The sequence below is a fragment of the Cornus florida genome, unplaced genomic scaffold (assembly GCF_030987335.1).
Source record: "Cornus florida cultivar Cherokee Brave unplaced genomic scaffold, ASM3098733v1 CherokeeBrave_3.0.0_Hap2_Chr05, whole genome shotgun sequence".
In the NCBI taxonomy this organism is placed as follows: Eukaryota; Viridiplantae; Streptophyta; class Magnoliopsida; order Cornales; family Cornaceae; genus Cornus; species Cornus florida.
Window position 1 is genome coordinate 116,370,039 of NW_026775575.1, and position 11,223 is coordinate 116,381,261.

Below are 11,223 nucleotides of genomic sequence, written 5' to 3' on the forward strand. Positions count from 1 at the left end.
GTGATATATGTATGCTTCGATTAACCATCACTACTGAGATAGTAGTGATGCCAACTAGAGAGACATTTTTTATTTTGATTTCATAAAGGGTAGTTTTATGCTAATATATATATATATATATATATAAATTGGTTTTTTGCCGAACGATGGAAGTCAAGAGAGTTTTGTGCAATTCGTCCTTAGTTAATATACGCCCTCTCCAATTTTTTGAAGGGAGTCTGTAAAAATAGATTGAATGTAAAGCACATGCTCTCAGTTATCAGTTAAAAATTTCATTAAACAATGAGATTCATATGGTTATTTTGAGAACATAACAAGCATACTCCATTTATTGGGACAACTTCAGCTTTGAATGTGAATCGTTCAAGTTGTATGGGATTTAGGAGCCATCAAATTAACCATCAAGTGCTAATGGCCTTATTACAAGAAACAAACACAACAAATCACTCTGGATAGGCCTCAATGATTGACTGTAAAGCTGGAATTTTGATGATCTTGTAGCGCCCAAACCCTCCATCCTCTAATATCTTTTTCCATTCAGCCTCAGTTCTCTCCTTTCCACCTGAGAAGTGCGATAGCATCACTATATCAAATGCCAACCGTGTCTTGTCAAACAGGCCATCACTCTCCGGTTGCAAAACTATATCAACAATAATAACCTTCCCAGTTTTCTCTGGTATTGCTTTACGGCAGTTTTTCAATATTTTGACACAATCTTCGTCACTCCAGTCATACATAATCCACTGCGATGAAAATACATAATTATTAGTACCATAATCAAAACACATATGTACTTGAATTACATATGAACATTTACTAGCATGTATGACACCCATGTGTGGATTAAACTTTGGGAGAGTGTTTACCTTCATGAAAATTGCATCTGCTTTAGGAATGACCTTAAACATGTCACCTCCGATATGGGTTACACCAGGATGAATTGGGGCAGTGGCAACCACATGTGGCACATCAAAGTTAGTCCCTTTGAGATGTGGATAGGTCTTGACAATCTCGGCAATTGCAGCCCCAGTCCTACCCCCGACATCCACCAGAGATCCAAAGCACCCAAACCCATCTCTATATTCTGATATCACAGCCTTAGTCGTGATCTTGGCTGTACATTCCATGCCACTGTTGAATATTTTGTTGAATTCAGGGTTCACAGATGCAAAATCCCACATGTTACAGCCATGTGCCTTGCTGAATGCAGTACCACCCTCTGTCATGCACTGACTGAGGAAATGCAAAGGGGCTGTTAGCAATGGATGGTTTCGCATTAGCACCAAAGGCGCTGGACTTAGCTCCTCATCACGCAAGAGCCATTTGGAGGAATGAGTGAGGCTGTAGAGAGTCTCTCCGCCATCTCACTGGGGATTAATTTCCTCGAAGAGTTTCATGTGGACTAAGAAATTCATGATGCGTTTGAGGCAGCTCATGTCTAGAGATGGAGCCAATGTCATTGGCAATTTGGGACAGAGTGATGGGACACTTGTGCGAGGCTATTATATCTGCAATGCCAAGTTCCACAGCACAGTTCAAAGCCATGGATTTTACAGAGCTATATATGTATTGCCATATATCAGCTTGGCCTTGTAGCATGGCACCTGCATCCATTAGCTTTTGATTGTCCATTCTCTCTCTGTGCGCCTGTGTTGTGTGTGTATGTTGTGTTACTGTGTGTGTGTCTGTGCATTCTTATATAGCTTGAAATTGATAGAAGGCTCGATTAGATAACAGAATCTAGTTATTGTCACAGAATGATTAAAAGCATGAAATAAACCAACCCGTTCTTTTCTTAGTTAAAAATATACATTTTGATGTATCAAGCTGCTCACAGTGATTGGGTTGGCCTTCTAATTGAAAGGCTCAATCAGATAACAGAATCTAGTTAGTATCACAAAATGATTAAAAGCAACAAATGAAACCAACCCATTGATTTCTCGGTTAAAAATATGCATTTTGATGTATCAAGCTTACAGTGATTAGGTTGGCGTTCTAATTGAAATTATACTATACTAGACTAGCAAAATGAAGAGGGTACAAATTGTGTTTGTCCCAAAACTTGTGTACGTGCTTTTTTTTTTTTTAAAATAAAATTTAATATATGCTTATTTAGTGTTCACTTGGGTGATATTTGAATTTATGTTTAACCTTATTTCTCTAGATTCTGTAACTTAATTTATCTGAAGTTTTCATTCTCTTCTTTGCTTTTAGTCGATTTCTCTTTTCATCCTCTTTAGATATGTTGTGAATTGCCTTGTTTCGTAAACAGCAACATATTTAATTATTTACAGATCCTCCTCCATTTTTTCAATATATTAAGGATCAGCGTAGTGAATGCAAAGCGAAGGCTTGGTATCAAAAGCCTGAGAACAAGTCATTCCGTCATTTGTGAGAGCAAAATTACGTTTGTATCATGGACTCACAATCCCCAAATGGAACAAGCACTGTAATGATATATGAGGAGAGACGACTTCCTTTCATCAGTTGTGGCTTTTGGGTTAGAAGCCACCAACCCAGCCGTGACACTTGTAGCATCAGAGACAAGTCACAGCGCCGAGCAACCAGAAAAACTGGAGAAACCTACCCGCCTCAATAGGCTCTATATCATAGAGTGGCATTGTCGAGTTTTTAATGTTGAAATACTTGGGAAAAAAACTTGAAAGGTGTTCATAAAATGACGTTGAAATATCTGCAGCATAAAACTCTGTGTGTGTTGAGGCAAGGAATTAGAATAAGAGAATGTGTCTCCATAACAACAATTGGATGGTAGGACGGGTTTTCAGTGCCTGGACAAACTGTATCTATTGTACCAAGTGGATTGACATCTTCTTTGTTCATGCTACTTAAACCTCACTCATGTCATGTGGCTGATATGTGTAGGGGATCATACTTACACGATTACAAACATCTCACACACCTCGTCTTCGTTTTTTGGCAAAGGGAAAAATACTACTACTACTAATTTAAACACTACAAAACAAAACACTTTTCAAACGGGCCCTTAGTGAACGGAGAGAGAGAGAGAGAGAGAGAGAGAGAGAGTGTGGAGTACAAAGAAAGGAAAGCCAAGTAGGCCACTCAACATGGAAAGCCTATTTTGCAAGCCTATATAACCAAGCGATCGCCTGTATTAGACAAGTTTAATAAAGGGTTTTTGGTGTTATATGTATGTGAATTGATGATGTTATAGGCCGAACATGAGTCACTTAAAAGAGTAATAGGGCTGGCTACTCAGATTGACATCACGGAATCCTAAAAGTGAATAATGGTGTTGGTTCATATGCATTAACATCATCACTAATTTTACAGGACTCTTAACTCATATGAGATATACAACTGCCAAGAAATAGAAATACATAGTATTATTTTTGATAGGTAGGCACTATTCTTGGTTTAATTTCAACTTTTTATGCAGTGAAGGGAGAAAGTTTGCATTGCAATGCCGGATAGGCCTGCCTTTGCATCAGAATGTATCTTTCTTCTTCACCACCAAATACTTGGTCCCATCATCATAATATATGTATCCTTCTTCACTCATTAATTGTTCATTTTTTGCACTTTTATCCACAGGCGTGCCAGAATCACCCTCAATACGGTCGTATACTCCATTCTAAGTTTCTAAATAACTTAATTTTTTATTTTTCTTGCTTTCTAAATAAATATAGTTTATTGCCGTCAATTTTATCATAGCACCCAATTTGACTTTACTTTTTTTATTTCCAAAATAACACTACAGTATTTTGATGTGAACTTTTAGGAGTAATTCATCAAATTGATTATCTAAAATAATATCCCCTTCATACGATTCTACCCTATAAACTCCGTTTGGGAGCTTCCCAAGGCCTCAAAAAGTCTTCCCAAGCTTCAAAAGTCCTTTTTTTTTTTAAAAAAAAAAAATGTAGTGCTTCGTTTACACATACTAGCCGATGATGGGGAAATCCATTTCAATGCCTTTTTACTAATTTGTCTGTGTACATCTCATAAATTAACAAGATTGTCCTATATTCTTTCTGATCCTTTATTCTTCCACGGCACCTTCAACCACCACCACTGTCATCTTCCACCACTGCCACCACCTTTTATCGTTTCTGTTGCCACTACCACCACATTTTGCCACCATCTTCTACCCCCGTCACTAACAAATCCTTTGTAAAAGGGTCTTATCAAAGAATGCCTTTTTATATTTGAAAGTTTCTCCAAACAAGTTTTTCACCGATTTTCTTAGATACTACTTCCTAGTCTCAAATATTTTGGGCTAACAATATTAATCACTCAAATAAATCACAAGACAATAAACAAATACATTAAACAAAATAAATAAAAATAATGATATCCGTTCATACTTCTAACAATAAAATTATTAAGTTTATTGATCTCACTTTAATAATCAATAACCTTAATTGTTTCACTATGAAAAGTATGGTTGAGAATTATTTTTCAATAAATAATCCAAAAAAAAAAAAAAAATGCAAACAAGAGGTATCAAAGATTTATGTGGGAAACATTTCACTCTTATGCGTGGAGGGTATCACGAGACAATAATCTTTTATCACTTAAAAAAATCAATCAATACAAACTACTATAAAAATTAATAATTCCAACTTTTACTATAAAAAATTATTTCAAACTACTATATGAGATCTTGTCTGACAAATTATTTCGAACAACTATATGAGATCTTGTCTGACAATATAAAATAAATCGAATAGTGGCAAACCTGCAAAACAAAATATCGCCTTTGTCACTTACCGAATTTTAACACTGCTTTCTTTTTTTCTTTCCACGTTGCACTGTTCCCCGCTGAATGTTTTTTCTTCCCTTCCTCCTGTTGCCGCCACATGGTAAAATACCCAAATGCCCACAAGACAAGCAGTGCTATTTTTTTCTCGTCTTGCTATACACGCCTCTTCAGGTCACTTCCCAAAACAGACCCACATTGATTTTTATTTAGGAAAAATTACATATAAATGGAGTCAAAGTTTCATATTTATTTAGAGCTGAGTCAAAATTTCATATTTCTCTAAAATGAATTGCTGAGGTGGCACATGATTTTTTACTGTTAAAAAATTGTGGTGCCTAAAATACCCTTCCGCGAAGGTACTACTTTTTCTTGGAAGGTACTACTTTTTTGAACTGAAGATATTACTTTTTGGTGTCCAGATACCATATTTTTTAAACACCCGCGAAGGTACTACTTTTTTGAACGGAAGGTACTACTTTTTTGTTAGGGAAGGGCATTTTATGCACCACAATTTTCTAAACAGTAAAAAATCATGTGCCACCTCAGCAATCCATTTTAGAGTAATATGGAACTTTGACTCAATCTCTAAGTAAATATGGAATTTTAACTCCATTTATATGTAGTTTTCCCTTTTATTTTACTTTAACACTCCAACCATGGTAGAGGTTCACTGAAAGTCACATCAGAGAGGGAGTAAGAGCAAATTCGAGTGCAAAAAAATAAAAATAATAAAATTAAGTCACAAATAATAATAATTGAAACCAAAGTATAAACGCAGAGTGTAAGAATTAAAACAGTACTCATCGAAAATAATTGAGTGACTCAAGGTTCATGAATTCAAAAGAGCCAGGCTGGCCGGAACAGATTCGTGCTTTGGCACTTAGCGGACTTACAACTCTGATCTAAATCTCCATAGCAACTTGCCACCATGTCTCCCATAACGAAAGGTAACTATTTTTTAATATGTGATTCTGGTCAATTGACGACATCTCAACAAAAGTCTCGCTCTAGATCGATCATTGGGGGCTGTGTCAATCTCATTGTAACCGTGACTGGCTCAACCACCAAAGTATTAACTATGGCTTCAATTGAAGAGCACCATATAGATAAGGTTAATTGTACTTCGCTTATTTTAGGTTTTCCTCATTAACTAATAAAAATATGTTGAATGTAAAGCGCATACTCTTTGTTATGATCAGTTTAAAATTTTTATTCAACAGTGCGTGAGATTCATATTGGTACTATGAGAACACAAGCATACCCCATTTCTTGGAACAATTTCAACTTTGAATGTAAATGGTTTAAGTTGGATGGTATCGATTAGAATGAAGCCATCAAGTACTAATTAACGAGGCGTTATTACAAGAAAACACACACACACACACAATCAATCACTCTGGGTAGGCCTCAATGATGGACTGTAAAGCTGGAATTTTGATGATCTTGTACCTCCCAAACCCTCCTCCTTCTAATACCCTTTTCCATTCAGCCTCAGTCCTCTCCTTCCCACTCGAGAAGTGCGCGAGCATCACTATATCAAATGCCATCCCTGTCTTGTCAAATTGGCCATCACCCTCTGCTTGCAAAACTATATCAACAATAATAACCTTCCCTGTTTCCTTTGGTATTGCTCTCCGGCAGTTTTTCAATATTTTGATACAATCTTCGTCACTCCAGTCATGCATAATCCACTGCGCGCATTCTAATTATTAGTACCATAATCAAACCACATATATATGAACAAATTAAAATACTTGCATGTATAAAACCCATGATATGTGTGGATTAATTAATTATGCTTTGGGAGAGTGTTTACTACTTACCTTCATGAAAATTGCATCTGCTTTAGGAATGGCCTTAAACATGTCACCTCCAATATGGGCTACAACAGGATGAATTGGTGCAGTGGCAACCACATGTGGCAAATCAAAGTTAGTCCCTTTGATATGTGGATAGGTCTTGACAATCTCAGCAATTGCAGCCCCAGTCCCACCCCCAACATCCACTAGAGATCCAAAGCACCCGAACCCATCTCTGTATTCTGATATCACAGCCTTAGTCGTGATCTTGGCTGTACATTCCATGCCACTGTTGAATATTTTGTTGAATTCAGAGTTCACGGATGCAAAATCCCACATGTCACGGCCATGTGCCTTGTGGAATGCAGTACCGCCCTGTGTCACGCATTGACTGAGGAAATGCAAAGGGGCTGTTAGCAATGGATGGTTTCGCATTAGCACCAAAGGCGCTAGACTTAGCTCGGCATCACGCAAGAGCCATCTAGAGGAATTAGTGAGGCCGTAGAGAGTCTCTCGGCCGTCAAGCTGGGGACTAATTGCGTCGAAGAGTTTCATGTGGACTAGGAAATTCATGATGCGTGTGAGGCAGTGAATGTCTAGAGATGGGGAGCCAATGTCATTGGCAATTTGGGACAAAGTGATGGGACAATTGTGGGAGGCTATTATGTCTGCAATGCCAAGTTCCACAGCACAGTTCAAAGCCATGGATTTTACAGAGCTATATATGTGCTGCCATATTTCTCCTTGGCCTTGCAGCAGATAGTCTGCATCTATTTGCTTTTGATTTTCCATTCTCTCTTGTGCGCTTTTGTGTGTGTGTTTGCGTTGTTAGAGTTGCGAATGTGTCTGCCTGCGTCCAAGATATTAATAAGCAAATAAAATAAGGAATAATTACACTCATCTCTCCAAAAATTTTGTCAACCTACATTAACCTCCTTTCTTATTTGTCAAATTACAAGGACCTTCCCTCTTTGATGGATGACATTAATAGTTCTGTCAAAATTACTTTTTTACCCTTATTATATCTCTATTGTATTTTATTATAAATACAATAAATTTTGAAAAGACAAAAAAGCCCAAGAGAGACCAGACCCATTTCAGTTTGAGAGAGGATGGTTGCGGGTCTGCAACAAGAGTATCCAACTCTGCAATTTCCTCGTCAAAAGCTTGTTTAGCCAAATGGCAGGTTTGCATGTTCAACGAACAAAATAAATCATGAAGTATTATAACATCTAACAGTATAGAGAGAGTGTTTATGTCTTCTCTCTCCTCTTATCGGATGAGACGTCCGTGGCGCGGCATTTAAGACCAACAGGTCTCCAATTCGAAATTAAAGAAAAGATTGGTGAACCTTAAGAGAAAATCATAAGAAAAAAAGATTAATTTTTCTCTTCACTCTGTTTCTATGGTACTGTGGGAAGGAAAAAGGAGAAGTGAAGCACACGAATTCACTGCTGCCTCTCTTGAGCTCCGATTTCGGCGGGAGAGTTGCCATCTCTGGTTGTCGGCAAGTAATGGGTTTGCATCTCTTGTGGTTGGCCACCGAATTGTGGATGAGGATGATGGAGTTAGAGAAAGAAGAGAGGGGTTCGAGGCTGTTGGTTGCAATTGTAATTTTTTTTGGGGGATAATAATAGTATTCTGATTCATTATAGTAAAAATGGACAGAGTATTGTTTTAATTTTTTTTATCTGAACAAGGATACAAGGAAAACAGGGGGAATCCCAAAACAGAGCAACCCAAAAGGAACAACATCATCACCCATGAAGAAGATAAAGGTCATTCTCAATAACAGAGAGGAGCAAACCAGGCCAAAAATCCCAATACAAATATGAAGATCGAAAGCTGAGGGAGAATCGGCTGATAGCATGAGCCACTGCATTACAAGAACAAGGAGCCCACATAAGAGAGCAATCCACCAAAGAGCCCAGAAGAGAGTAAATATCATCAAACATATTCACTAGGAAAGAGGACTCAGGGGAGAGGGACATAACAGACAAACAGTCACCCTCAACATCAACATTATTGAAACCCAAACACGCAAAAGGGAGAGACAATCTCTAAGGATCATAGCTTCAGCCATTTCAGCAGACCCAATGTTAGGCTTAAAGAAGGAAACGACTTTCAGAGGGTAGCCGGAGGAATCTCAGAGGATGAGGCCCCCTCCGCACGCTCGAAAACCCGTAGAGAAAGAAGTATCACAGTTCAATTTTAAGCGCCCCGCAGCAGGAGGAAACCAGTAAGAAGGAACAGGGGCTCGAGACATCGGTTGAGGGGAAAACAGAGCTTGTTGAGACCCAATCTCGGCAAACTCTTGAAAAGATGAGATAGCCTTGCTGACCACGTCTAAGACAACACGCTTAAGGCTCTTAAAATGAAGGTCATTCCGAGCCTTCCAAATATGCCAGCAGATGGAGCACCCCAAACTACACAAGTCTTTGAAAAAATGGCTTAGTTTCCAACCAGACACCAGAGAAAACCAAATATGGGACCAAGACCCATTTTCAGACTCTGTGAAAACAGCGTGCAGCGGGGAAGCTTTCCACACCATACGGGAAAAAGGGCAAGTGAAAATCAAGTGAGAGACTAATTCCGTAAAGAGGCCACACTAAAGACAAGTAGAATCAGCCACCACCTTGCGAGAACGAAGCTTTGAAAGGGTTAGAATCCGCTCATGACAACATTGCCAAAGGAAGAAAAGAAATTTGCGGGGAGCTTGAATCTTCCAAATGGACTTCCACAGGGACAACTGCTCTTGAGCATGGCTGGATGAGGGAGTGTGAGAGGCATTGACCTCTCGGAGAGACCTTGCAAGCTTGTAAGCAGACTAAACCGAAAAGGTACCATTTGGAGAGGGGAACCAAAACCGGCGGTCCGGAACGCCTGACAACCCAAGAGGGATCTGAAAAATGAGATTGGAATCCCTGAAGTTAAGGTGCTGACGGATCAAAACACGGTTCCAAGAGCGAGTGTTATGATCAATGAGCTCTTCGACCTTCTGCAAAGAGGGATGCACAAAAAGAGAAGAAATAAAAGGTTTTGAGGGGTCCGACAGCCAATTATCAGTTCGAATATTAATATCAGCACCATTGCCCACCCTCCAAGCAATACCTTTTTTTATAAGAGTTTTGGTTGTTGAAATACCTCGCCAGCCGCAAGAAGCATTGACTGGACATGACAAATTGAGAAAAGGTTGGTTACAAAAGTACTTTTGCTTGAACATAGTAAAGAACAGAGATTGATCATTCAAACTCTCACCCATTTCCATACGCCAACCAAACCTTGCCAAAAGGGCGAGGTTGAAATCCTCTAAGTCTTGAAAACCCAACCCGCTATGATTTTTAGGACGGCATAAAACATTTCAAGTGACCCAGTTAATTGGGTGACCTTTATCTTTACTTGACCATTAAAAAATTCGAAAATAACTAGTGATTTCCTCGGTAATGTAAGAGGGGATTTTGAAGAACTGGAGGGCATAGGTAGGGAGAGCCGCTAGAACTGATTTAAGCATCGCCTCCCGACCAGCCCGCTAAAGCATGTGACCTTTCATAGATTTCACCTTAGCCACCAATCTCTCCTTCATAAATGTAAATGCTTCCGCTTTAGAGTAATGGATAAGAGATGGGATACCTAAATACTTGTTAACCCAATTAGAAGGTTGAATGCGCATAATTCTACATAAAGAGAGGCACAAGGAAGGGTCAGTGTTCTTACTGAAAAAAGCACGAGATTTGGAGAAATTAACTCTCTAACCTGAAATGGAAGAGAAAAAATCAAGAATATCCATGAGCTTGGAGACCTTATACTCTTTAACCTTACAAAACAGGATAACGTCATCCGCGAAAAGCATATGGCTAACTTTGGGAACTGATTGGCCAATCTGAATCCCATGAATGGACTCAACGCTTTCAGCATGCTTTAACAATAGGCTTAGGCCCTCTGCACACAGAAGAAAGAGGAATGGAGATAAGGGATCACCTTGGCGCATACCCCGTGAGGGTTGAAAACATCAACCTGTTTCGCCGTTGATAACAACAGAAAACGAAACCGAGGAAACACAAGACATAATAATAGAGCACCATTTGTGGTGGAAACCAAAACCTTGAAGCATGCCTTCAAGGAAACTCCATTCAATGCGATCATAGGCTTTCTCCATGTCCAGCTTGAAAACGAGGAATCCCCTTTTGCCACTCGACTTGGATTTAAGATAGTGCAGAAATTCATGGACCAGGAGGATATTTTCATGAATAATTATGTTAGGCACGAAAGCTAATTGATGATCCGAAATGAGGAACTTCATGAGGGGCCGAAGGCGGTTAGCAAAAGCCTTAGAGAAAAATTTATATATGACATTGCAGAGGCTAATTGGCCGGAAATGAGACATTTTAGTAAGATGTTTTACCTTAGGGATAAGCACAAGGTTTGTATGATTAATGCTACGGAGCATGTGGCCGAAATCGAGGAAAGCATTGAAACCATTAAGAAGATCAGCTTTAACGATATCCCAGTTGCGTTGAAAGAAAAGAGGGGTGAACCCATCAGGGCCTGGAGCTTTAAAAGGGCCCATGGAAGATTAAGCCTAATTATTTTAGTGCATGCTATATTCTACTTTCAACACAATCATTATTTGAGTAATGAAATCTAATTATTCATGAATTAGAATGAAAATTCCACCACCAA

The 11,223-nt window shown here is 38.9% G+C and overlaps 1 protein-coding gene and 1 pseudogene across 1 annotated transcript; both read right to left on the reverse strand.

The window, feature by feature from the left end:
• Positions 1-443: 443 nt before the first annotated feature.
• LOC132310507 (xanthohumol 4-O-methyltransferase-like) lies at positions 444-1,632 on the reverse strand (annotated as a pseudogene).
• Positions 1,633-6,065: 4,433 nt separating this feature from the next.
• On the reverse strand, positions 6,066-7,347 carry LOC132310509 (xanthohumol 4-O-methyltransferase-like). The gene is made up of 2 exons (XM_059808675.1): positions 6,568-7,347; positions 6,066-6,435 (listed from the first exon to the last, which is right to left on the reverse strand). The coding sequence occupies exons 1-2, from the start codon at positions 7,333-7,335 to the stop codon at positions 6,136-6,138; spliced, it is 1,068 nt and encodes a 355-aa protein (XP_059664658.1). The 5' UTR covers positions 7,336-7,347; the 3' UTR covers positions 6,066-6,135.
• Between the last annotated feature and the right edge of the window lie 3,876 nt (positions 7,348-11,223).

What these genes read in the sequence shown, in the direction of transcription:
- LOC132310509 (XM_059808675.1), bottom strand. Translation starts at nt 7,335, where the DNA reads ATGGAAAATCAAAAGCAAATAGATGCAGACTATCTGCTGCAAGGCCAA. An exon ending in CAGATGCAATTTTCATGAAG is followed by an intron (nt 6,436 to 6,567) that starts GTAAGTAGTAAA and finishes GAATGCGCGCAG; the next exon opens with TGGATTATGCATGACTGGAG.